Genomic DNA, 24,585 nt, shown 5'->3' with positions numbered 1-24,585 from the left:
ATGAGGATTGCTGTCCTCAGGCAGCTGGGTCAATCTTTGTCATCATCACCGTCTAACGGGATCACATCAGCAGCATCACCACGATTCAGCACAATGGCAGTTACCTACGCAGCCGCAGTCAGCACACCCAACGGCGGGGTTCGGCAGCCTCAAATCCAAGCCCGAGCCTGTTCAGACCCAGATCTACGCGCGTCTTTTGAAGCAACGCAAGCACAACAAAAAGAGCAGACCAAAAAACCCCAACGTCCCGGCGCAGGAATCCGTGCCAAAACGAGTTTCCGCGGCTGGTCAACTAAGAAGGAAGGCAAGACCAGTCCTAAGCAAGCTCAAAATGAGCCATATGTCGTGGAAGAAAGTCGACCATCAGGACATTATCCCCGACAAGAACATAGACCGAACACCGCTTCTCAAGACGAACAAGTCTACGTCCTCACGCTCAAACTCACAGATTCCCTAGCCAAACCCATGGACGACATGCGAAACCAGTACTTCCCTAAGCACCTCAACCGCACAGGCGCGCATCTCACGCTCTTCCACGCACTCCCACATTCGCACATGGAAGCGCTAGAGCAAGGGCTCGCACAGGTATCTGGGAGCATCCAACCCTTCGATGTCTCAACCGGCAAGCCCTTCCGGATGCGCAAAGGCGTAGGCATCAACGTCGACTCAGGCTACACGAAGATGAAAAACGTCCACGCCGACTTACAAACCCAATGGTCTGAATTCCTCAGCGAGCAAGACGCAGGTGGCTTCCGCCCTCACTGGACCGTCATGAATAAAGTCGATGAGGAGACGAAAGTGGATAGCGCGTTTGCGACGATACGCCAGGAGTTGAGCGAGAGGAACCAGGAGGGTCGCGCCGTGGGTTTGGATCTGTGGAGGTATGAACGTGGGAATTGGATTTTCGCAAAGGAGTTTGCGTTTGGTGAGGGGCTGGTGAAGACGCCGACGAAGACGGGGAGCCCGCGGAATCAAGGGCAGCGTTTGTCGCCCGAGCAGAGTCCTACGGATGGGCCCGGGAGGAGACCGGGCATGTTCAAGCGGGGGAGTAGTGTGGGGGATGCGTTAAGGTCGATGAGCTTTCGGAAGCGGAGTTGAGATCATGCGTGAAGAAGAGAATGCGCCTTTGATTCAAACTGGGGTTTGGCATGGGTTAGACGCTTTGTGAATCTGTGTATAGTACGTATTTTGGGCGTTTGGGTGGGGGTTGTGTAATATAAGGCTGGTATGAAATGCTGTCGTGGAATATTCATAACATTCTCAATTGCAGTCCTCGGAACCAGCTCTTGGATGATGCGGAGAAGACAGTCTGGTACCGGTTTGTCATGTCCGTGGTCTGCAATGGCCGACAGGGTCCCGCTGGCGAACATTGTAGAAAGTATAACAACTGCGGGATCTGGAAACATCACGCCAGCGAGAAAACCTGAGCAGACGGAGGAAGCGCTGTTCTATTTTATCCCCCGTATTCAGAACTGCGTAAGCGCATTGGACGCATGATCGTGGCAATCTCGCCACCAACACACGACGCGCGTCGCATAAACGCTGATTGAAGCAGGAGCGAACATCGTGAGTGTGGCTGTGAGGGGCCGAGTGGAGGTACCATGGATCTGCAAATCCAAAACGTCGTGCATTGATGATTGATCAGGTGCACCATGAGCGACGCGACAGATACATTGGCGTTTGTCAAAGGCTTGGTAGTGTTCTCGGTCAGCCACAGCTAGCCACATGTCGGCGGTACCAGGGGCGCGGATAGCTTTCAGGGTCCCGACGTGGGGACCGAGGCGTGATCAGAAGATTCTGAGATGACCACGCCGCCCAATTCACAGCTTCACGGGCACGTGGTGCAATTTCGCTCTGGAAAAGGGAGAACAGAGCGGTGACCAGCGTCACGTACCCAATGACCAGAAATGAGACGAGCTGATTGTTCCCTCGTGATGGAATACGAACTCAACCTATTAGCAGTCACAACACGAAGCTACGCCCCGAATTAGAAGCGGATAGGGCGAGCGATCAGGAACAGGGCCCATCTGGCCAGGCCACGATCACGATAGCGGTTAGGGAGTGGGTTGAAGAGGCGTAGCGGGACTCGGGGGTTGCGCATGTGGTGGGTGAAAGAAAGGGGAACCGGCGCCGGTGTGAGCTAGAACATTTCCAGGGAAAGCATTAGCTCCGCTAATTGTGGACGCGGGTGCTTCGACGCATATAACCTACAGCTGGCCTCATCACCAACAAGCTCCCTTGCTCTTTGCCCTGCGCTTTCACTCGACCGTGTGACTCTTTTCTTCTTCTATACCCGGCAATCACTGTCTGCTTGTGCTGTGTTGAAGACTTGACTGTTTTCTTCCATTCTCCGCTGCGACACGTTCCTAGTACCTGCGCCTTTACACAACTACAACACCGCCAATATGAAAGGTACGCCTGGCCAATTGCGACTCTGTTGTATGTAGCTAACAGCTCATGCAGCCATCATTCTCGTCGGAGGGTTCGGTACCCGTCTGAGGCCTCTCGTAAGCCCTCCTCCCCGCGCAGCGCTCGCTCGAGAGCCCCGCGATGCCAGAAGCAACGGCCATGCTAACGCCAATTGCAGACTCTCACCTACCCCAAGCCGCTCGTCGAGTTCGCGAACAAGCCCATGATCCAGCATCAGATCGAGGCCCTCGCCGCTGCCGGTGTCACAGATGTTGTCCTCGCCGTCAACTACCGCCCCGAGATCATGGCCGAGGCGCTCAAGACAGTGAGTATACCCGCCCCACGGCAAACCAGAGCACACGAATAACCGGCCGCACAGTACGAGAAGCAATACAACGTGACCATCACATTCTCCGTCGAGACCGAGCCCCTCGGCACCGCCGGCCCCCTCAAGCTCGCCGAGAACGTCCTGGGCAAGGACGACTCGCCCTTCTTCGTCCTCAACGCCGACGTCACCTGCGACTACCCCTTCAAGCAGCTCGCGGAGTTTCACAAGCAACACGGCGACGAAGGCACCATCGTCGTCACCAAGGTCGAAGAGCCCTCCAAATACGGTGTCGTAGTCCACAAGCCCGGCCACGCCTCCAAGATCGACCGATTCGTCGAGAAGCCCGTCGAGTTCGTTGGCAACCGCATCAACGCCGGTATCTACATCATGAACACCAGCGTGCTCAAGCGCATCGAGCTGCGCCCTACATCCATCGAGCAAGAGACTTTCCCTGCGATTGTCAAGGACGGCCTGCTCCACTCCTTCGACCTCGAGGGCTTCTGGATGGACGTCGGTCAGCCCAAGGACTTCCTCTCGGGAACATGCCTCTACCTCTCTTCGCTCGCGCGCAAGAACTCCAAGCTGCTGACCCCCGCTTCGGAACCCTACGTCTACGGCGGCAACGTGCTCATCGACGAGTCTGCCAAGATAGGAAAGAACTGCCGCATCGGTCCCAACGTGACCATCGGCCCCAATGTTGTCATCGGCGACGGTGTGCGCCTCCAGCGCTGTGTGCTGCTCAAGAACAGCCGCGTCAAGGACCACGCTTGGGTCAAGTCGTCGATTGTCGGCTGGAACAGCACCGTGGGCAAGTGGGCGCGTCTCGAGAACGTGACTGTGCTTGGTGATGATGTTACGATTGGTGATGAGGTTTACGTTAATGGTGGTTCGGTTCTGCCGCACAAGTCTATCAAGCAGAACGTTGACAGTAAGTTTCCCTTCACATCGCGACGTGGATTTCAGTGACTAACACATTCCAGCTCCTTCGATTATCATGTAAACGCACCCACGAGATACCCGGTCGAACGACACGTCGACGCAAATCTTCTACACAACTTTTTTTTAATAACGTGTATCTTTCTTGTATATTTCTGCATACACTCCGGCTGGCATATAGAACTGCGTGGTAGTAGTTGTGCATTTTCTACGGAGGCGTCTCTACAAGCACTCTACATCTCCCCTCCTCAGCATGGGGAGTGCGTTCACGATACGGAAAAGCGTCTGGTTTGGTACGGATGGATGGATGCTTTGGGTTGGGTTGGCTTTAGCGATGGGATACAAGCAAGGTTGTGCTTCGGCATGCTGCCCTTTTCAAGATGAGACAGGGAAGAATGGGGATGAGGATGGAGATGGAAACGGAGATCATGTGTGCACGTACTGTACTGCAGGTATGAATACCAAAATCTGAAAACAAAGCTTTCCATTTGAGGTTTGCGTACAATTACACACTCATTATCGTTACGATCACCTACCTTCCCTCACTTATCAGACTTATGCTTCCCACAATTATAATCATCTCCCTCCTTCACATTCTTCTCATTCTTACACGGCTCGCCCTTCGTCGTTCTTCCACTACACTTCACTTTCTCTATACCCTCACCCTTCTTTGTCTTCCCGCCTTTCGGGGTATTCTTTGTCGGTTTTTTGGGAGGGGCTTTGCCCGGTTTCGGCTTTGTGCCTTCTTTTTTCCCGTTGTTGTTGTTCTTCTTCTTCCTCGGCTTCTTCCCCGTTTCAACTACTGCTGGTTCAGATGGAGCATCAGACAAATCGTCGTCATCCTCATCCCCCTTCTCCGGTAACGCAAACCGTGTCTTCTTCCGCGGCGGCGCCTTGCGCTTAGTCTTCGCTTCCTCCGCCCGTTTTCGTTTCTTTGCTGCGGCTACCGCGCGGGCTACCCCAGCATCCGGCGCGTCATCCTCCATGCCCGTCTCTGCATGTCGGTGTCCTGCTCTCGGAGCAATGCCCGCTGGCATACCTTTCACCTTCTGCTTGTTCGCAGGTGGACCTGGAGAAGGAGGAGGTGGAGTGGGACTCTTTGGGCCGAGCGGCGAGGACGCTGTTGAAGAGGGTGCTGGTGTTTTGAATGAGTATACAGAGCCTGCCCACGATGGCGTTTTTTCTATGCGTTCTATGGTAGTCTGCTGTACGATGGTGGTGGGTTGGGTTTCGACACCAGGATTCTGGGGCTCTTCGACGCTGGGCTCCTCTCCCTTTCCATCGGGCTTGTGTGGGTCTTCGTCACTATCCCAATTTATCTCAATGTCATCTTGGTCAAGTTCGGCTTTGTCGGTGTCGGGTTCTGTGGGTGAGCCCGGCGGTGGCCAGGTGTATCCCACGACTCCTGGCGCTGCCTCTGCTTCTTGGGTTGGCTCTATTTCTTGTTTTGGCCGTACTTCTTGGATTGCGTACACCTTGTGGGTTGGCTCTACTTCTTGGGTTGCGGTTACTATTTGGGTTGCGTCTGCTCCTTCGTTGACCTTTGGTTTGTAGTCTTCTGGTTCTGACTCTGAGCTACTGGAGGAGGAGCCGGAGGAGGAATACGTTGGTAGGCCTGGTAAGGATGGTGCTTGACCCTTTTTTGGTGACATGGTTCCTGCTGTGGAGTTCCAGCAGGTGCTTTTTACGTGGGTGGTGCTAGTGTTGATACTTGTAGTGAAGAAGATGTTATACTCATGGGGTTGTTCAGCTTCGTTAGTAAGGATACAGCGATAGAGACGAGTTCAAGTATGATATCGAGAGCTGTATGAGATGACTACGGTAGGTCTTACGGTACATAGGTAGCTTTTGTTAAACAATGGAGATGCCGTCGCTTTCTTTTGATCAAAGGAGCGAATCTAAGATGATTATACATTGTGTCCCAGTGTTGATGATGCATGACAGCATGAAGTATTCTTTGTGTAAATGTCTTTGTCTCTGCGCTGGCTCAGCGGCTCCATCATGTGTCTCACTCTTTTGATACTTGTTGTCAGTAGTAGTGGGTGACTTTGCTCAAAGATCGTCTGAGATCAAGATCTGAGACTGTCGTTTTGACTGTAAGTTAGGGCCTGGCTTGAGCCGAGATTTCAGGCCAGGCGATAGAGGAGCTGGGGCTCGTACTGCTCGGTTTGCACGTAAACCAACGGAGTTGTCTTAGACAAAGATGTTGGACCAGACAAAGAAGGGCCGAGTAATGAGACTGCAGCTAGGTCTGATGCCATCAATCCCAGTTATCACGTTCTTTGCTTTGTCAATATGTTTGTCTGGCCGATCAAGACTCTTCTTTTTTCTACTTGGCTGATGTTGTCGTAGAGACTTCTGTGGTTGCGTAGGCGTATGCGCTATCTTTCGTCATTCCCGGCATCACAACAGAAAACAAAGTTTGCCATGTGTTACTCTTTCGATTCCATGTATTCCACTACAGCGCTCAACACCCCACATCCCAGCCCCTCTATGCCATATCCGAGTAGATGACGAGCGGCGGCGAGTTGACCTTCGGCTTAAAGTGCGCCTTGATCTTAGCATGTGCCTCATCCTGGTTGTCGTAGTAGTCCATATCCTCCTTAGACTCGAATATGCAACGCGCCAGCATCGTGTAGCCCTGGCTGCGCGAGTCGTCATAGGTGGCATTGGCTTGTGCAAGCTGGATGTACGTCTTGCCGTCCTGCACAAAAACACAATGACGTTAGCATGCATCCTCTCGATAAGCAGCAACAAACAACAAACGGCGGACGACGATAGCCTCGGAAGTCAGTCGGTGCGGAGGCTGTCGGTATATCTCTAGCGTCAGTCTGTCCATCGTGAGGCTTCAATGGGTCCAAGGCGGCCGATATGTGCGTCGTGACTCGGAGTTGTTTCCGCGCCCTCGTTGGTGTCGCCCGCTTGCTGCAGCCTCGTCACCCCCACCCCATTTCTCCTAGCCGCGGCAATATTTCCAGCGATTACCCGCCAGGGACATTGCTCCGCGCGCGCGAAGAGGAGGGTTGACGCCATTATCCGCTCTTTTCTTATCGAGGGAGCAAGATGGAAATAGCCCGAGGGCGACTAGAATAAATCTGGGGTCCCGACGTGACGAGATGGTCCGTCGTGCAGGGGGCGGGCGGTATGGACTGCACGTTCGATGGATATGTGCTGGCCGTAACTCGGCTGAGAAAGCGGGTATGTATGGAGATCTGGAACGGGAATGGGAGGACTTGGAGGGAATGTTGGCGAGTCAAGAGAGGGCTTCGACGTACCTTTTTCGCGTCTTGGGCGAGAGTGTTGTACATCTGGATGGCTTCTTTGACCATGTCCTGGTCGGGGATCTTGAACATGGTGAGGCGGACGATCTTAGGCATCTTGACGGTTGTCGGTTGTGGTGATTGGAGAGAAGCTGTAGTGGTGGTTTGTATGATTCAGCTCGTTGTATGAATGTGTGTATATTATGTATGAGGCTGTCAAGTTGGTATATCTAGGTACTCTGTCGGACTCCGGAGTAGGCGGAGAGCCATTCGAAACGTCAACGTCAACGTCGGTTCCCCTACGCTTTGCACAGCGTATCGTTCAAGACGTAGTACATACTCCATCTACGGTCTAATTACATTTGCTTTTTGCGGACGCCGTAGTCTGGCCGTTGACCCCGCGTACGGCGCCTGTACGACGGGTGGTCTGTTTGTGAGCTGACAGCAATTACGTAGCCTGTCTGCTACGAGATGGCGAGGCGTACATTCTCGATGCGCAAGCCGTGCCTGTCTCGATAGTCTGAAACGTGTCACTAGAGAGGGAATATCGGTTTGAATCGTGGGGTAACTGATGCTACTGACAGTAGACGACAGACACCGCTATCCGATGCCGGTGAAGGATGGCAGTCATATGCTGTTAGACGTCACACATGGAGCGTGGAAAGAGCTGGCCAGAGCCTTTACCGTATCCTCGACTTGTGTAAGGGTGAATGGACCCTGAGGGGCTGCAATCTGCAATGTCGAGTTTCGGAGGGTCGGGACGGTGCGTTGTGTCCCTCATCGAGCATCGGTAATGGACGCGAAACCCGGCCCCTCTAGATTACCCTGCACCACACCTGGCTGCAGCACCACCTCTCACCGCGCGAGGCTGAACAGGAGGGTGAGGGTGCTCTTGGTTGGAAAAGCGCTCGAACATGTGGGTCTTCAGTAGCCTATTGATGGAATCAGGCCGATTCGAAGACGACATGTCCACGACAGGACGCCTCCAGGGCCGACAACTCTGCGGTCCAGATGGCCGCCCTCTCTCGCGGTCGAGTAGGTCAAAGAACAGTCTTCTTTGCTAATGCGTAGTGTCAAGAATTGATGCGCAGGAAGAGGGGCGCATGGTTGACAGCGCTGGCTTCTTCACCGCCTGTTTTGCAGCTTGGGGCGGGTGGCCGTGCTGGCGCGCTCGCGTCATCCACAGATCTCCCGACGCGTGCGACATAGTTCTGAAGCTCGTTCACTCATCTCCGCGCTGATTCTGCTGGCCTTGGACGCGCTCGTCTGGACTTCAAACGCTATTCTTTGTCCAATATATCAGTGGCTGTTCCTTGCGCTTCGTTGCCGCTATTCACAAGCGCCATCGTCCCGCTCCATGTATCAACCACCATCTTGGATCGGCGCCAGACAGAAGCGGTCCTTACTGGGACCTGGGACCTAGCCATGCACCGCTGCCTGTCGTGAACCGCGCCGGCCTATCGAATCGTCCGAATTTTGCTTCCGCTCCACGACGACTTGCTCTGTGCACCCTCAACCTTTGTACTGCTGCTATCCACTTCGCGGCAGGTCAATTGTCGAGTACGCTCTGCAGCCGCCCGACGCATGATCCCTTTGTGTCGATTCGAAAATTTCCTCCCAAAGCTCCAGACCCGTTCGTGCTGAGCTTGGCATCCTGCTATCTTCAATGTCTTGACTTCGGCAAAGTGGGGACTGCTTGATGCCCTACCATCAGCCTTGAACATGGGGATCCCAGGGTCTGTGAACTCTTCATCTCTGTCTCTCTCGATTGACCGGGATCGCGTGCACGAGAACGCCTGGCCCCTCCAGCTGTCCTCTCCTCGTCAATCATCGCCTGTCAAACCGTACTCCACTACGTCTCGCGAACGTGCTTGAGCGCCATCAGACAGTCTCCGCAATGCCAATTTATGCCTGCATGCACACGGCTTACAGCTAACAGCCGTTGACCCTTTCCCTATTCGAGCTGCAGGCGCGTTTCCCAGTAGCGATATTCGGAGGACCGTGCTTTCTGCATGTATGCGTTGGCAGTGACGCTTGATGCTTTCTGGTAACACCAACCCCAGGTATCTCCTTGAACCCTCGAACGCATCAATCAACTCGTCTCGCTCGCCCCTGGGGCTGTCGGGTAGCTTCATGCTATGCCTGTTGTGACGCGTTCTCGCTTCGAGCCACTATGCTTTGCATTGTCTTGCAGTCACACAATCGTGTCCAACTCCTCTCCAGTCGCGACTCTGGCGGTTGGTACCCTAGCCGATTAGCAGTCCCATTTTTTTGCTGCACGTTTGGTCTGGTCTCTGATTCCTTTCAGACCCTGCCTCCCAAACCATACGCCGATATCACGCATTCTGTTGCCAAGACTTCAGGGTATCGGTACACTTGACAAAGGGTGCAGAGTCTGACGTATTTGCGTTCTCCCCTCACTTTGCATATTGCATTAGTGGGCCCAGTGCTTCCGGGAGATACGAGCAAAGAGTGCTGTTAGGATGCACGTCTGCCACCTCGTTGTTTATGCGCCCATCCTAGGCGTCTAAACCTGCACAATGCCGATCGAGACATGTCCAGCCTTGGGAAAACGGGTTACAACAATTGTGTCCGATCGCCAGCCGTTTTTTCACTGCGCTACTGCGTGCAGCACGGTGGCAAGAGCGAACCGGTCAGGCTGTACCTTTTGAGGTTTGAGTCTCTTACTAGCTAAAATTCTGGAACCTCTACCGTTGGCTACCTTCTCGCCAGCACATACTATGGGTCTCCCTCATTCAGAGCCGCAACAAGACCCGCAGATTATCCATTTCCACAAGCCCAATTGCCCCTCCGTTTTTACTGGTGGGCGAGACGCGCTTGAATACATGCTACACTCGCCTGCTGCAATATATTCCTCCATCCCACAGTAGGCACATATGCTTCCCCCATCCCCGTCCGACTGACTGCAAGCCGCTCCCTCTACCTTGCTCTTCATACATCAACGCTTTTCATCTCTTTTGTACAGCTGTCAATGCTTTATTGGCAACTGTCACCCACACCCTAAAAGCATTTACTGTCGTACAACCACTGCCACGGATACCTTCTCGGCCTACTATCGTCGCCACCAACGAACGCTTGCCAATTCAGCAATACTCCGCAGCAGTAGTCTTGCCCTCAGACTGACAGCTCACCATCGAAGCGCCATCAGTCGTTCCAATCGCTCCATTACACGTCAATAGTCCTTTTCGACCACCTCCAACATGTTCTACGTTATGTACCTGACAGGTTAGTGCTAGAACTGTTCCTTTTCTTTTTAGACAGTTGGTACCACATGGCCGGATCTAGTTGGGCCAAATGAGGTCTTGACGACATGGCAATTGGTGCAAGACTCATGAGTGATAGCCCTGTCTAGTGTAGGGGATCCACACAACGGGGTGGAAGACCATATCCAAGACTTTGCAGCACGATAGCAGATTCAATGTGTGTGTGTACTGGTTGCTGACCCTCGGATATAGGTCTTTGCCAAAGGCGCCACTGGCCTGACCCACTTTTCCAAACCTACCGAACACGCTACGGTTACGGATCAACAGTCAGAGTAAACAACCGAGAGTACTCCACGGATGTTGAATACGAAAGCGAAGAGCTAGCCAAGAATGCCGCCGCCACCCGAGCCTACATGATCTGCCGCAACTTCTCGGTAAACGATGGAATGTACCCAGGACAACGGCCCGGCCAGGGCGCACAAGGACTGCCAACACCGATAGGAGCGGGCCGACGCAATACTTCCTCATCCAACGACTACGACAGCTCCAGTACCACCAGTGGCGGCACCAGCCCAAGGAGCTCCGACTGTGGTCTCGATGCTGCACAGGCAGCCGCGGCAGGAGGACGACGACCCAGCAAGGCTTCTGTCGCGCCATCGACTACCTCGGCATGCTACTGCGGTCGCGGATATGTCCGTGCTTACGAGAGATGCTCAGGATGTCTCCAAGAGGCGGGATACAGGGTGTAAGATATCGATAGACTTCGCTTCCCTCGACGGGATCCACACCAAGCAACAACGAAACCAAAACCTTACGACGACCGCATCGAACCAAAAGACTTGAAGAGCTCGAGCTCAGCGATACCACGATTCCTACGACTCTGCATCCCTTACGGCCTTGCTACGAGCTTATCCTTATCCAGTACTGCGGTGATATCTTATCGGGCCCGGACGCCTTGTTCCTATCCCATCGAAACGAGCTGGGCTATGTAACGACCACCATACCCACGCCCATTTTCCTTACCCTGATCTTGCTCTTCCTTCCCAGCGGGGCTGCATAGCGACGGCATTGAAGCGTTTTTAGCGAAAAACCTGTTCCTCTTGTTGCTTCTTGGATCAGCAACCACCTTTCCCTTGATCCTGGGTTGGCTTCTTCATTTTCGCGCTCACGAAATTGCTCTCATATATTACGATGATGACCTTTTCCTTGATGTTCTCTTTTGGTTTTCGACTGTTTTGTCTGATGATTGAGCCAAAGATGAAAGATGTATGAAAGAAGATCACATGATGATGTTGGCCACGCGGCTATATAACGATGATGCTTATGATGGCTATGAAATTATATACCTTGTTCTGCTATTGCGTCGCTTCTGTTGGCGCGAACGATTGAATTGAGTTTCGGCCCCCAATTTCACGACCTATACACGTCCAGCACAGCCCCACGAGGTCACGCGGGTGATTGGCTCGCTTCTCTGCTCCCAGCTTATCGGATATCTAGATGCCATCACAGCCAACAACATCAGGAAGGAGCAAACAGTCCGTGCCACCGTTGACGTCAATTATAGGGGAAATAAATGAGAGAAATGCGACGCGTAACCCGCGAAGTTCAGCAGCCTCTCCAGGTAACGATGTTGAACTATGCACTCAATGCGAGCCGTCGCAAACTGCTAGCAAATTCAGCGCCCCAGCATGTATTCCCAGCTTGACGCGTCCCGGAAAGAAATACGTCTACTCCATGTTCACCCAGGGTCCTGGAATGATGACATCGAATGCCACCTCGAGACTGCCTCGCTGAACGACAACCCACAATTCTACGCGATCTCGTATGTTTGGGGCGACCCAACGATAACGCTACCCATCAGGATCGATGGCGAGCCGCTGGAGATAACGCAGAATCTGCGCAATGGGCTGCAACGATTGCGGAGAACGGATGAGGCCTTGATCATCTACGCGGATGCAGCCTGCATCAACCAGTCGGACCTCAAGGAGCGTTCTGAACAAGTACAGCTTATGGGCGAAATATACAGTTTGGCGGAAGAAACGTTCATCTGGCTCGGCTACGGACGCAGCCCGCGAGCGCCCTTTAAACGACCAGCCACCGTCGACTGGACTGGAGATGACAGAGACGCCACGACCGTGGATGCCTACTTCAAGCAGAGCAAGATCCGAGATGGGGGAAGAGAAGAGCAAAAGGAGGCAGAGGACGTACTCGGCTTCTTCGTTTACATACGAATCTGCGGCATGGACAAGCACGTAGGCGAAATCCCCTTCTTCACTGTAGAGAACGGGCGGCTGCTTCGCAAGGAGGGTTGGTCAGCAGTCATTCGAGCTACGAAGACATGGATTTCCAATCCATGGTGGTATCGAATCTGGGTTGTACAAGAGACGGTGCTTGCTCGACGAGCCACGGTGGTTTACTGCAACAATACCATGCCATGGAATACGCTCATAGAGGCAGTTCAGTCCATAACCAGACACTCGAAAGGCTGCTGCAGAAGCCTTAGCTTGTCGCTACCGACAAACGGCAGGTTGGCTTGGAGTCAATTATCATTCGCCGTGCACACCGGCGCGGTAGCCCTCCAGAGGCTCAGACAGCGAGGCAAACGACTGTGTCTGAGTCAAGTTATGCGTCTAGTACACCTGCACGAAGCGACGAATATCAGAGACAACGTGTTCGGTGTACTAGGCCTCGTAACAGATTGGCAAGGTAGACCGCCCATCATCCCTGACTACAGTCTCTCCCCAAAAGAAGTCTTCATTCAAGCGACCATCAGGGATATACGCGGTACCCGTTCGTTGGATGCATTGATGGGTAGAACTATGGCCGGCGTATCTGGCATACCATCTTGGGTCGTGGAAATCAGCCCGAAAACACCAACACAGTACGCAGTCGCACAACTCAAACTACACCGCTCAGCACTGTATTCAGCGGCGGGCGGAACGGCAGCCCACATCGAGAGAAGGAAAGATGTACTCACGGTAGACGCTTTCGAGCCACGCCAGACCATCTCACAAGTCTCACAGATATTGCATACGGAGCGACTTACCTGGAAAAACATCATCGACACTCTTGAGACATGCTATCGAATGATCGAGGAAGAGAAGAAAAACGTCTTCCGCGCTTTGCGAAATCAGTCGTTGGAAGAAGCGCTCTGGCGTATCTTGACGACTGACTGCTGGGAACCGCTTTCGTCGAACCACGCGACTTCGTCCAACGACTCTTCGCGAGGGAACAAATCACAGAGATTCGGCAATACGAATGTCACGCGCTTGGGACGGAACTTGCAGACGTGGTGTCAGGCTCGAGCGGTGAATCCTGATGCCGCGGGAAGCCTACATGGCGAGGATCTTAGCGACGACCGCTTTTTCTATGAGTCGTGGTTTACTTCGGGCTTTGATCGGAGGTTCTTTATCACGACGGATGGTTATATGGGTGTGGGTCCGCCGGAGATGCTGCCTGGTGACTCCGTTGCTATCTTGTTGGGAGGACGCGTACCGTTCTGCCTCCGAGCAGCTGAGGATGGGACTAAAGGTCACTATACGCTCGTCGGAGATACGTATGTGCATGGCTTGATGGATGGAGAAGGCGTTCCGGCGAATTGGAAGGAGCATGTCGTTAAGATACACCTCCATTGAAAAGACTTCAATTTAAACAAGTTTGCCCTCCGACACGTAAACTTTTCCTGCAGTTGTAAAGTACACGACACCTAGGATGTGTTGAGATAGAGTGCAACATACTGACAGTGGATAGTCGAAGAATTTGAAAACAACATGGACCCTGTTGAAGTGACGTGTAATAAACATACCAACACTCGACTCATCAGTCGAAGTGGTATCATGAAACTACCCAGATATCTAAGCGTACACTCCCCTGAGCACAAATGTAGTAAACTCCGAACAATACCGTATCGCTCATACAGAAGAAAGCGGAAACAGCCTTTTGCAACCTCACCAACGCCACGCAGCAAGGGCTTTACAAACACATACTACTACATCTAACCACCACCTTCAGCGATGGCCTTGAGTAGACCGCCGACATAGTTCCGGAGAGTAAGATTGTGACTCGCAGTGAAGGCGATTTGATCTCGCAGCGGAGCAAAGATACGGGGGACCCATCCTGCGTTCTTGGCTTCTTCTTCCTCCTTCTCTTCGTTCTCTCGTCTTTGTTCCGCTGCTGCGTCACTGAGACGTGGCTTCTTGCCGCCGGCTGTGGCTCGTCTCGCGGCTTCCGGACTGCCCTCACTGGCACTGAATGTCCGCTTGTGGGCTGGGGAGGATGGCGAGGTGATGTCGGTGACAGTGGTTGGTGGTGGGATCTTGTTGAGCTGCCGGGCAAGGTTGCGAAGTACGAGGACAGAGGACAGGGGAAGACCAGCGGCATCATTCGTATCGTCGGTTGCCGTGTTGTAGTAGCGGAAGTTGGGTGCTGATTGCGCTCCCGCTGCATCATCTCGACCGCCATATCTACTTGCAGAGCTGGTCGTTGAACTCTGATGTCGCCCACCCATACCTAAGCTACCCAGCCCGACTGGTTGTCCAAATTGGGGCTGGAAGTTCTCATGCCGTGCTTGTGCGGAAGAAGTCAAGGGCCGTGACTCTGAAGGCGTGCGGTTGTGTTTCGCGTGGATGGCCTGCTTGATACTCGTATCAGGCAAATGCGTCTTGACATGCTGTCCAGCCTCGAACGCGGATTCCGTGCCGTCAGGCGAGAATCGAGTGCAGCCGCCCCAGTGACAGTAGTATTTCGTCGCTTCTGGGGTGTCGCCGTTCTCGATATTGACAATGTCCTTGATGTCCAGCTTTGGCTCGAGCAGCCACTGTCCGGTTTCCTGGTCGCGAGGAACTTGGAGATGGACACTGACAACGTGTTCCCACATGGAGCGTGCTCCAGAAGCAAACTCTCCGCACTCGATATTGGCGGTGGAATGTTTGGAGTCGGCATGGCCGTTCAGGAGGCTCGGTGGATGCCAGCAGCAGCGCATATAGGGCCTCTTGGTGCTTGGGTCGACTGGTACGGATCGTGGCCGTATGCCTCTTATGGTATACTTTGGCTGCCCACCCACGGTCAACACCTGAGCGGAGGCGCCACCGAACGTCGTCGAAACATTCGTGATGAAGTCCTTCGCTGGCATAAGCGCCTTGAAAGAAGCCGGATTATTCGTCATGTGTTCTGAAAAGGCTGCGTTGTAGGCCGACCAGAGCTGAATTTGAGTAATCTCGCCAGTTGCATCCTCTTCGAAACACGTCTTGAGCCATTGCGAGCTACGCTCTGGCTCATCAAGCGTCACAAGATGGTCTATGATTGCGGACGAAAGCTTAGGCGCATTCTCTGGAGGTGCAGAGGTCTTTGCCGTCTTGGCGGCACTCCTTCGTTCTTCGTATGCAATTGCGCCGTATTGTAGCAAGCGTACCAATTGCTTCGCCACTCCTTCAATATCAACTTCGTGTACAAGCGTCTCAACGTTGTCAGGAAACCCAGTGAAGAGATAGAGGAAGTCCAGGCATGATATGCGCAGATCCTCGTCTTCTACTAGCAGCCAGTCGCAGATTGACTTGAGGGTCTTGACTGGCACGTCAGAGAGCTTGTTCGTAGCCTCCAGGTTCATTGCTATTCGGGCGAGTGCTCTCAAAGATGTGATGATGCGGCCACGGTCGTCGGAATCCACTTGGGTGAGCAAAGAGCGATACAGTGGGCTTTGCGAGTCCAATATCCAGTACTTTGTCAGCTGCTCGGCGATCTCGAGGGCGTAATGCTGTAGCTCCACGATGGTGGAGTGGCGGGGCAGGCTGAGTGCGATAACGATCATATCTTGGATGGATGGCACAGAGGCCGCGAAGATAGCATTCTCTTTCAGCATTACCATGTTCCGGATGATGAGCGCAGCCTCGTTGATCATGGTGAGGGCCTTTGCAGATTGCTCGGGTAGGAGGTTGTCGTGCATGTCGAGTGGGCGGAGAGATTTGATGCGCTGCAACAGGTCGCGGGTGCCGGTCAGTCCGTTCAGGGTTTGCGGTTGAGTAAAGTCCTCTTCGACGTATGAGATGTCCCAGTTCACATCGAAGAACAAAGTGGACACGTCAATGACCTTGGCGATTAGTGCATCTGCGAGCCCCGGGAACTGATCGAAGCGGTACTTGTCTCCTCGCTCGTGCGAGATCTTGACCAGGTGGTGCAGTGCGTATGCCTCCTCCTCAGGCTCCTTTGACCGCAGCGCGTTCAAAGCGCGGATGTATATGCTGGGCCCTGAGAAGCCAGTACCGGGCAGCATCATGCCCTTGAGCGGCACCGGCCTGTTCTTCTTGTTGAGGATGTACTTCTTGCGCGACTGTATGTAGGTATCGAGGGAGTTGGACGGGGTAACGACGGGCTTCATGGTGGCTGGTACGGCGGTTCGTGGCTCGTAGTTCGCGATCGTCATGGCTGCTCCGCTGGTGCCGTAGCCGTTGGCTTGCGCCGAAGTCAGATGGCCTGTTGATTGGCGCGTCTGTCGGGTTGAAGACTCGGGCTGGAAGAGCACTCGCTGCGGCGGCGCATGGCGGAGGGATCTGGTCGACCGCCCAAGGCTACCGGGCTCGTCCACGTCCATCTTGTCGTCTTTGGGTGTCTTCTCGACGTCGTCTTCGGAGTCGGAGTCCTCCTCTCCCCTTAATCGTTCAGCCTCTCTATTACTGGTGGGGAAGAAGTTGTCGACAGTCCGGTTGAGCAGGTCTCCACCCTTTGCAGATACGTTCTCGAGGATTTCGGGCGGCGGGGGTTCGCGCTTATGAACGGTGGATATCTCGTAGGCGCTAGAGCAGGCGTCAGCAGTGGTAGGCGCAAAGTTGTCTTTCACGATTCACGTACGCAAGGTTTTTGTAGTAGGCCGTCTTCACCAGAAAGGCCTGGGTTGTGATGCTGGGGCTCTTGGGCAGGAACTCAGTCGCGATTTTGCGCCACGCGAGCTTGTTGTTTTTGGTATCTGAAACCCTATCGTACCCTCCCTCTTCATTAACGCGTTTGTAGAGTCGCAACAGGTCAATGTGCCGGCTCCCGACCTTGGGTTCGCGATCCAGGACAGTGCTACACGTCGGGTCAATATGCGCTCATTGCGGCGAGACAAAGAACAAAACCCACCCGCGCTTTTCGTGGTATTCGGCCAAGGTATTCAGGAAGTCTTCATGTTCTTGGGTGCGCTCGACAGATTGTTCCTCTGGTTTGTTTGGGGCCATGGTGCGGCTGTCGCATTTACTCGGGACTGCTCGGGCACGGGTCGCGACGCATGCGTGGATTCAGCTGTGTGCCAGGCGCAATGGTGGATCTGCTCGTGAATGCGCGGCGCGCGTCGTTCGCGATGATGGATGGGCGAACACCAGAACTCCAGACTGCACCAGGTCCCTTGCGTTGATTCGCACGGACCACATCATGTGACTGGGTGGCCGGTCGCGACTTCCTTCGACCATCCCTCACGTCCCTCAGCACCGGCGTGCGCAAATGTCTCCATCACGACATATTTCATCCCACAAGTGCCATCAGACGGCAGCTGATTGATCTCGACTAACAAACAGCATTGCTAACGATCATGCTATCCCTTCCGCTCCAGACTCTGTCAACAGCACAGGACACCGACGCCAGCGAGCAGAGGTTCAACTGGCAGAAAGAGACCAATGACCTCACATTGATCATCGACAGCTATGGTGCACGCGGTGGTCTTCAGCTCATGAAACTGTGTCAAGGCTCGCAGGTTCGGGTACGACGCATGCATGACTGATTACTCACCCACTCAGATTGGAAACCCGCTTCAAATGGTGTGCTAGCTAACCGTTGGATGACAGCAAACCATCGAAATCGAGAGACTGATCAACGAAGGCAATCACATTACGCGTCTGAGTGAAGAGCGCGGAGTGCAGGTGCAGCCCGACCACCTCCACATATCCGCCATTGTGCGCTGCCCTCTGCTCGCTATCAAATGGCAAGTGGCCAACGACAAGATCAGGCGCATCCAGATGAGGTTCAAGTCGGACAAAGACTTCGACACCGCGTTCAGCCACCTCCTTCATCTCGGTCTCTACATGGGCGGCCAAAAGGCAGTCCCGTCTCAGCCAAGGTCTACGGCTCAGCCACTTTCTCCAGCGCGAGGAGGATCGTCTTCCCGGCCAAGGTTAACTGCTGTTGCATACCCTCAGCTGCCTAATATGAGCCCTGCCATAGGTGGACCATCATGTCCTCCTTCACGACTGGCGGAGATCTCTAGTCGACCGTCCACTAGCTATGACTTCTCTGCTTCCTTGAATCATGAACTACCCACAGCATCATACAACCGTCCAGTTTCTGCCACCACAGGCTATGCTAGAGAAGCGGGTGGTGTGCCGGCACCATTCCCAGGTCCTCTTGCTCCTCCAGTATTGTTCACTCGTCCTACCTCAGCAACCTCGGATATCTTAGGACGCTCGCATGTTGACTCTTCGTATACGTCAGATCAGCAAATGCCGGATCTTCAAGAATCTCATCGTATGTCTACGGAGCGACCGGACACTGCTATGCTGTTCAACCGCACTGGTAGTGCAAGTCGTCCCGGTACTGCGGATCACCCTGGTAGCACTGAGATACTACCACCGAGACGCGAGCTTCCTTTCCCACGCTTATCTTCGCCGCGCTCCTCTGGCAGTGACAGCGTGCGGCCTTCTACTGGCACAATGGGGCCTCCTCCTCTACCAGCACGCGTAGCCAGTAACCGACCCGGTTCCAGCCGAAGCGCAACCAGCAAGGAGATCGAACTCCCACCTCTGCCCCAACCCACTGTCATTAGCAAGACCGCACGTGGAAAGCAACCAATGCAACAGCCCCCTCGCACACCGAACCAAGATCAGTACATTCCTGCACGCGCAAAGACATCTCCACATGGCGGCATCGAGAATCAGTCACCGTTGACATGGTCTCCAATCTCCTCTCCGTTGTCTTTCAATCGGTCAAGTTTCAGTGCCATCCCGACACCGCAACCTCTTGGCGAACGAAGTAATGCTGCACAGGATCTTCACCATACCATGTCGTATCGTGGTCTCGATACGCCACCTACGTCTGTTGCTGGTCACTGTGGTGTGAGCATGTCCAATTCAGGTGCTACTACAAGTGTGACTGAGAACGACCAGTTGGCGACATATGCCATGCAGTCTGACGAGGGACGCAGAGCAGCGCTCAACGAGTTCGTCTACCGCCACCTGGAAAGCGACGACTTCCTTACGCTCGTCCAAGACATGGAGACAGCTTGGGCGAGAGTTACAATGGGAACACAATGAGAGGACTGCTGGCCAAGAGGATTTATAGCAAGGAGTATGTGAAGGCAGGAGAATTTCGTCGAGACTTTTCAAGAGGACGTAGTAAAGAGTATGGAGACGGGCGCAACGGTATCTCAATAGCATCGGATCGTTCTGTTATTTCAATGGCTTTCGTAGCTCTGAGATAGTAATATTGTCAACAGATGATGAGAATCGAATCCCTCGTCTTGCATCTACTCAATGCCTGCTCCCCTGCTCACCAACAACATACCCCCTCGCAATTCCACTCCTTCCCTCTTCCATCTTAGCCGCCCTCTTACCCCCAACCCCTTCTTCCCCATCCTCTACATCCCGGTAATCCGTACCCAGACCCTGCCACGTCCTATTCGAGCGCAAATACTCTGCACCAGGCGACGCGACGCCCCCCACAGCCGCAATATCGCCATTCGCCCGTTTCGTCAGTGCCGAACTGGACGACGACGTCGTTGCATTCCCATTAACAGCTTTCGTCGCGCCACTCGAGCGCATAGGTCTCGCATGCGAAACATAGCGACCAGTCCTAAGATCAAACTCAGGAGGCGCTGATTCCTCTTCGGAATCATAATCGCCATTCGCATCTCCCTCCTCCTCTCCCTCCTGCGCACTGCTACCATTCTTCTCTTTCACAACCCCCTGCCCCTCATCCAAAACCTTCTGGAAATCCCCCTCCCACCTCCCCGTCCAAACCCTTTCCTCATCCCCCATCAACGCCACCTTGAGCTCCCACGGCGTGATCATCGGCCGCCAAAACTCCCTACTCTCAATCAAACTACTCTCCCAACACCCTATCACCACCCACCCCCCGACCTCGCTGAAATTAGCCACCTTGGCTGCATTCACTTTGCCCACGACAAAGGTATAGTATTTCTTGCCCGCGGCGCTGATTTGCTTTTGAACGTGCGAGAGGATGTGCATGTAATTCTTTACCGAGAGCGTGTTGATCAAGATGCCGAAGATGGGGGTTGTGGAGAGGGAGGTTAGGAGGGCGTAGCGGCGCATGAGGGTTTGGTGGGTGCGGGCTAGGGAGGCGGTGGGTGGAGTGGTTGAGGGGGTGTCTGTGGGGTAGATGTGTATTGAGGCGACGCGCGAGGAGAGGGTGAGGAGGAGGGAGGTTGGGGGGTCGGAGATGTGGAAGAGGGCGTAGTCGTGGAGGGCTTCGTCTGTTTCCGTTGTGTTTGGTGGCATCGTTCGGTTTGGGAGCGGCGACGAGGGATTGTGTACGATTTCTGTGGCGTGGATGTGCGTGTAGCCGGCGTCTTGGAGGCGTGCGTGGAGCGGGGGGATATGGTGCGAGTATGGTATGTCGGCCATGAGGATGATCTTTGCGTCTTTCTCCGGATACGTTTCCTGGAATGTTGCGATTACGGGGTCGAGATCTAGCGGTCGTTCGGTAAAGACGTATACGACTGGTAGTCTCGAAGGAGGCGAGAGACATGAGCGGCCATAGTGTACGACAACGTCCGCATCGACATGCTCTGCTGCAACTTCGTCCACGCAGCATGCGCCATATGATGTGTCGCCCAGTATAAACAGACTCTCATCCTTGCTCTCCTCATTACAAATGTCCGTCTTCTCCAAGCCCGCGCTGATTTCATCCACGCCTGTTGTCCCATTTGTGTGTCCATTCTCCTCTTGCACCCCATCCCGCGCCTTCCTCGCCTTACCCAGCCCACGACTCAACTGCTCATACACTCTCGGCGCATCAGTAAGCATGTGATCCGGGAACTGCAACGCGATCCTCTTCCACCTCCCCTCGCGAATTTCCCTAACCGTCCGCTCGATCTCGTATGTGAGGGTGATCTGCTCATCGGAAAGTCTGGGGAGACTCGATGTGTCTACGGCGGGAGTGGGGTCTTCGAAGATGTGCGTGTCAGGTGTAGAAAGTACGGGCGCGCCTGCGAGCGACTGAACGGCGGCCATTGTGTGTGGTGATTGCGGGAGGGCTGCGTTGGGTGCGTGAAGCGTGGCGGGGTTGTAACTTTTTTTTGACGGGCGCGCAACTGGCGGGGCACACCTCGGTGATGCAGGGACGGGCGGCGCCGAAGAGCCGCAATGCATGGCATGGTAATGTCGCACGTGTGATAGGTGAATGGCAATGGAGCGTTCGGTATACGTGTAATGACTCAATTACTATCTACAAAAGAGAGGTGGTATCATATTTCAACCCGCGCTGAATCCAATCCCTATGTCGCCAAAAGCAAACTAGAAAATATTTCACATCATCAGGTATCCAGACACGGTCGCTGCCAGAGCAAGACCGAGGACGTTGGGCACGAACTTTCCTACACCGCTGTCGTCGTCGCCGTTGTTTGTAGTGGCGAGCTGACCAACGATCAACTCGGGAGTGTATGGCTGCGATTTCTCAACCGTGGTGCCGTTCCAGCAGTAGTCAGTGAAGCACTGCTGGCACACTTGTGGGATAGCCTCGCCGTTGCGCTCCAGACTCCTAGAGAGGATGGCGCATCCGACGCAAGTAGGCCAGTTTGAAGCACCCTCGCGTGTTGAGTTTGCTTGGGTGACGACATCGTAGCCGTTCTCGATCATGCCGTTGCGCTCTGAGATGCTGTAGTCGAGCTTGTTGAAGGTGGAGGTGTTGGACCAGAAGACGTAGGGGGCGTTGGGGAGGTAGACAACGAGAGGAGGGATGTTGTCGCCCTCGGTGACGTTGCTGCTGTTGCAACCGAAGAATGCCGGGCGGCTGTTGAATCCTAGAGCAACAAAGGTGTCCTGGCCAGGAATGTAAGGGAATGAAGTCCTATTCATGAGAGTGCCGCTTGCACGCTCGTAGGTTGCAACCAGAGAAGTACCGTTGGGCCAGTTCTGCGATGGGTCGTCCTCCTCGACGGTGTCACCAGAAGAGTCGATAGCAAAGACGACATCAACCTGGCGTACGGGCTGAATGACCGGGTTGAAGGGAATGTTTTGACCATCCTCACCACCGTCCACGAGAGTAAGACGCTCCCTGTCAGCACTGGGGTTCGTCTCGTTGTGGTAGTGGAAGAAAGGGTTGGGCGAGTAGTCGGCGATATCGTCACCATCTTCACCGATACCCTTGAGAATGTTCGAGACAAAGTTTACCAGGATCTGAGGTACGTCCTGGATGGTGTTCAATGTAAGGAAGATCTGGTTGAACAAGGAGCTGCTGGTTCCCATGACGAACCCCAGGTTGTCAAATCCCTCAACACAGCCCTGGTCTTGAGCAAGTTCACCCTCGCTAAAGTTGGACCCGATGTACTTCAGAGGAGCAAAACCGTAGGTTGTAGGGTCGAATGAGCCCATTTCGAACGGGTTGAACTCGAAGTTGGTGGCGTTCAAAGAGATGATCAAGTCTCCGGGCGAACGCTCATCTGCGACGAGGATAGGCATCGGTGCGTTTCCGGATGAGAAGTCTTGGTCGTCCTGGATGGAAGAGAAGGTATAGGCTGTGGGTGTTAGTTTGTAGGAATGAACGATATGGCGGTGAACATACCTGGGGCTCCATCACTGGCGTTGATGAGCTGGAAAGAAAGGCCGCGGCCGTACACATCGGTAATCGACGTGTTGAAGTCACCAGCCGGCGAATCACTCTTGTCCTTGACCGTGCTGACCAAGTTGTCGTAGTATTGCGCAGTTGAGAGCAGCTGGATTCCCTTCGTGGGAGGTCCCTTAAACAACGAGTTCTGGAATTGCCAAATCGCCGAGTCCTCCCCCTTGTTGATGATTGCTTCAACTGAGGTAAAGTTATTGGCGTAGATGCTGCCAATCATCCAGCCTCCTCCTGATAGGGCGGAAACATATGTGGATGCCTGCAAGATTCCTCCCAGATGTCCTGCACTCGTCGAGTTCGTTGTCCGACTGTCAAACGCCGCTAGAGCACCCGCACCGTTCAGCAGGGCCCGGTATCCTCCACCAGAGAACGAGATCGCGATGTTCGGTAGGGCGGTAGTGTTGTCGCGGTGGTTGCTGATGTATTGTCCAACGTCGAAGCCCTCAATGTTGACGCGCTCGAGGAACTCGCGCATAGGATCTATGGTGTTCGGCCTCCTCTTCTGGAGCCATTCTGTCTCTTGCTGGGAGAGTTTGTCGGCTGATCGAATGCTCGGGCGCGTCGACGGGCAGTTGACTTCGGCGGGCGCGTAGCCATTGGGAGCCTGGGGCGAGGCACGCTTCAATATATCCAAGCCATTGGGAGGTACGACTCTAGCTTCCCGAGGAACAACCGCAGATGCTGTCATGCGTCAGCTGGGTCCCTGCAGGAACACAAGGAGGCGCATCACTTACAGGTCGCTAAACTAGTCAATGCCGAAGCAGACAACACAGAAGAATACTTCATCCTAATGAATGGATATAAGGAAAGGAGGGGTGAGAAGGCTGAGAAGACGCGAAATGAATCGCGAACAAATGCGGAATCATGGCAATGTTAAATGATGCGCTCCATGCTGACGGGAGGCTGCGGAATGACCCACACTGCACAGGCGGCTATGCTCCTGGCTCCAACGCACCAAACGCCCGGAAGAGCTAGGAGGATCTGACCTCATAGGCGTGCTACTAGGCGTGCCACTTGTCGTGGCTGAAGGCCCTGACGATCAAACTTTATTTTTAGTCCCATCTCTTCTCGTCGAGGTTTTGTCCGTGTTTGGTTTGTAAAGTACTGTCGCATGCTCGCCTGAACCATCAGGCCCTCAGCCATCATCGGTCCTTGACAGATCCTCTTCGTTTGCAGCAGTTGCTAGCTGACACCGCCTTTCTGCGGTAAGGCTCTGGTCAGCGGGCACCGTTGTGGCGCGTCATCTCCCGTGAGTGGCTGGCGCTCATTTCGAAACAATACGCTTTCGGCACTCGGCAAGCTGCCGGTACGAAGGGTACGAAAAGAACCTTGATACGACCCTGTCATCCTGGCATTGAGTGTGGTGTGTTACTTTCTCCATGTTTGAGATGTCGAGACAAGCGTTTGGCGCAAAGTAACTATCGCTGCCCTGTTGTTATGCAATAAACAATGTCGTCATCTTCGTTGGGCCCTGATCGCAACTATTGCCGTCCATAGCGCGTCGCGTCCTCGCCGTTAGGCAGCCTGCGTACGGTCATCTCATTCGACCGAATATCCAGACATTACCTGAAGATCGTGTTTTTCTTCACTACAGCATATGCGCCATGCGCAG

The 24,585-nt window shown here is 54.0% G+C and overlaps 9 protein-coding genes across 9 annotated transcripts; 4 read left to right on the top strand and 5 right to left on the bottom strand.

The window, feature by feature from the left end:
* Window positions 1-93: 93 nt before the first annotated feature.
* J4E90_008204 (uncharacterized protein) lies at window positions 94-1,098 on the top strand (the record flags this gene model as incomplete). Its single annotated transcript, XM_051437734.1, has 1 exon — window positions 94-1,098. The coding sequence occupies one exon, from the start codon at window positions 94-96 to the stop codon at window positions 1,096-1,098; it is 1,005 nt and encodes a 334-aa protein (XP_051288545.1).
* A 1,307-nt stretch (window positions 1,099-2,405) lies between these two features.
* On the top strand, window positions 2,406-3,737 carry MPG1 (mannose-1-phosphate guanyltransferase; the record flags this gene model as incomplete). Its single annotated transcript, XM_051437733.1, has 5 exons — window positions 2,406-2,412; window positions 2,464-2,507; window positions 2,588-2,734; window positions 2,789-3,665; window positions 3,718-3,737. 5 exons carry the CDS (start codon window positions 2,406-2,408, stop codon window positions 3,735-3,737), a joined length of 1,095 nt encoding a protein of 364 aa, XP_051288544.1.
* A 478-nt stretch (window positions 3,738-4,215) lies between these two features.
* J4E90_008202 (uncharacterized protein) lies at window positions 4,216-5,325 on the bottom strand (the record flags this gene model as incomplete). The annotated part of the gene is made up of 1 exon (XM_051437732.1): window positions 4,216-5,325. The coding sequence occupies one exon, from the start codon at window positions 5,323-5,325 to the stop codon at window positions 4,216-4,218; it is 1,110 nt and encodes a 369-aa protein (XP_051288543.1).
* An 839-nt stretch (window positions 5,326-6,164) lies between these two features.
* Window positions 6,165-7,050, bottom strand: J4E90_008201 (uncharacterized protein; the record flags this gene model as incomplete). Its single annotated transcript, XM_051437731.1, has 2 exons — window positions 6,165-6,377; window positions 6,949-7,050. The coding sequence occupies 2 exons, from the start codon at window positions 7,048-7,050 to the stop codon at window positions 6,165-6,167; spliced, it is 315 nt and encodes a 104-aa protein (XP_051288542.1).
* Window positions 7,051-10,154: 3,104 nt separating this feature from the next.
* J4E90_008200 (uncharacterized protein) lies at window positions 10,155-10,906 on the top strand (the record flags this gene model as incomplete). The annotated part of the gene is made up of 2 exons (XM_051437730.1): window positions 10,155-10,179; window positions 10,485-10,906. 2 exons carry the CDS (start codon window positions 10,155-10,157, stop codon window positions 10,904-10,906), a joined length of 447 nt encoding a protein of 148 aa, XP_051288541.1.
* Window positions 10,907-14,151: 3,245 nt separating this feature from the next.
* On the bottom strand, window positions 14,152-17,365 carry J4E90_008199 (uncharacterized protein; the record flags this gene model as incomplete). The annotated part of the gene is made up of 3 exons (XM_051437729.1): window positions 14,152-16,945; window positions 17,001-17,216; window positions 17,271-17,365. 3 exons carry the CDS (start codon window positions 17,363-17,365, stop codon window positions 14,152-14,154), a joined length of 3,105 nt encoding a protein of 1,034 aa, XP_051288540.1.
* Window positions 17,366-17,715: 350 nt separating this feature from the next.
* On the top strand, window positions 17,716-19,429 carry J4E90_008198 (uncharacterized protein; the record flags this gene model as incomplete). Its single annotated transcript, XM_051437728.1, has 3 exons — window positions 17,716-17,883; window positions 17,969-18,223; window positions 18,659-19,429. 3 exons carry the CDS (start codon window positions 17,716-17,718, stop codon window positions 19,427-19,429), a joined length of 1,194 nt encoding a protein of 397 aa, XP_051288539.1.
* A 216-nt stretch (window positions 19,430-19,645) lies between these two features.
* J4E90_008197 (uncharacterized protein) lies at window positions 19,646-21,367 on the bottom strand (the record flags this gene model as incomplete). Its single annotated transcript, XM_051437727.1, has 1 exon — window positions 19,646-21,367. One exon carries the CDS (start codon window positions 21,365-21,367, stop codon window positions 19,646-19,648), a length of 1,722 nt encoding a protein of 573 aa, XP_051288538.1.
* A 294-nt stretch (window positions 21,368-21,661) lies between these two features.
* Window positions 21,662-23,661, bottom strand: J4E90_008196 (uncharacterized protein; the record flags this gene model as incomplete). Its single annotated transcript, XM_051437726.1, has 2 exons — window positions 21,662-22,869; window positions 22,917-23,661. 2 exons carry the CDS (start codon window positions 23,659-23,661, stop codon window positions 21,662-21,664), a joined length of 1,953 nt encoding a protein of 650 aa, XP_051288537.1.
* Between the last annotated feature and the right edge of the window lie 924 nt (window positions 23,662-24,585).

The sequence above is a fragment of the Alternaria incomplexa genome (assembly GCF_024043165.1).
Source record: "Alternaria incomplexa strain BMP 0042 chromosome Unknown scaffold_12, whole genome shotgun sequence".
NCBI classification, from domain to species: domain Eukaryota; kingdom Fungi; phylum Ascomycota; class Dothideomycetes; order Pleosporales; family Pleosporaceae; genus Alternaria; species Alternaria incomplexa.
The sequence above is the reverse complement of the archived record's forward strand: the minus strand, read 5'-3'. Positions and strand labels throughout refer to the sequence as shown.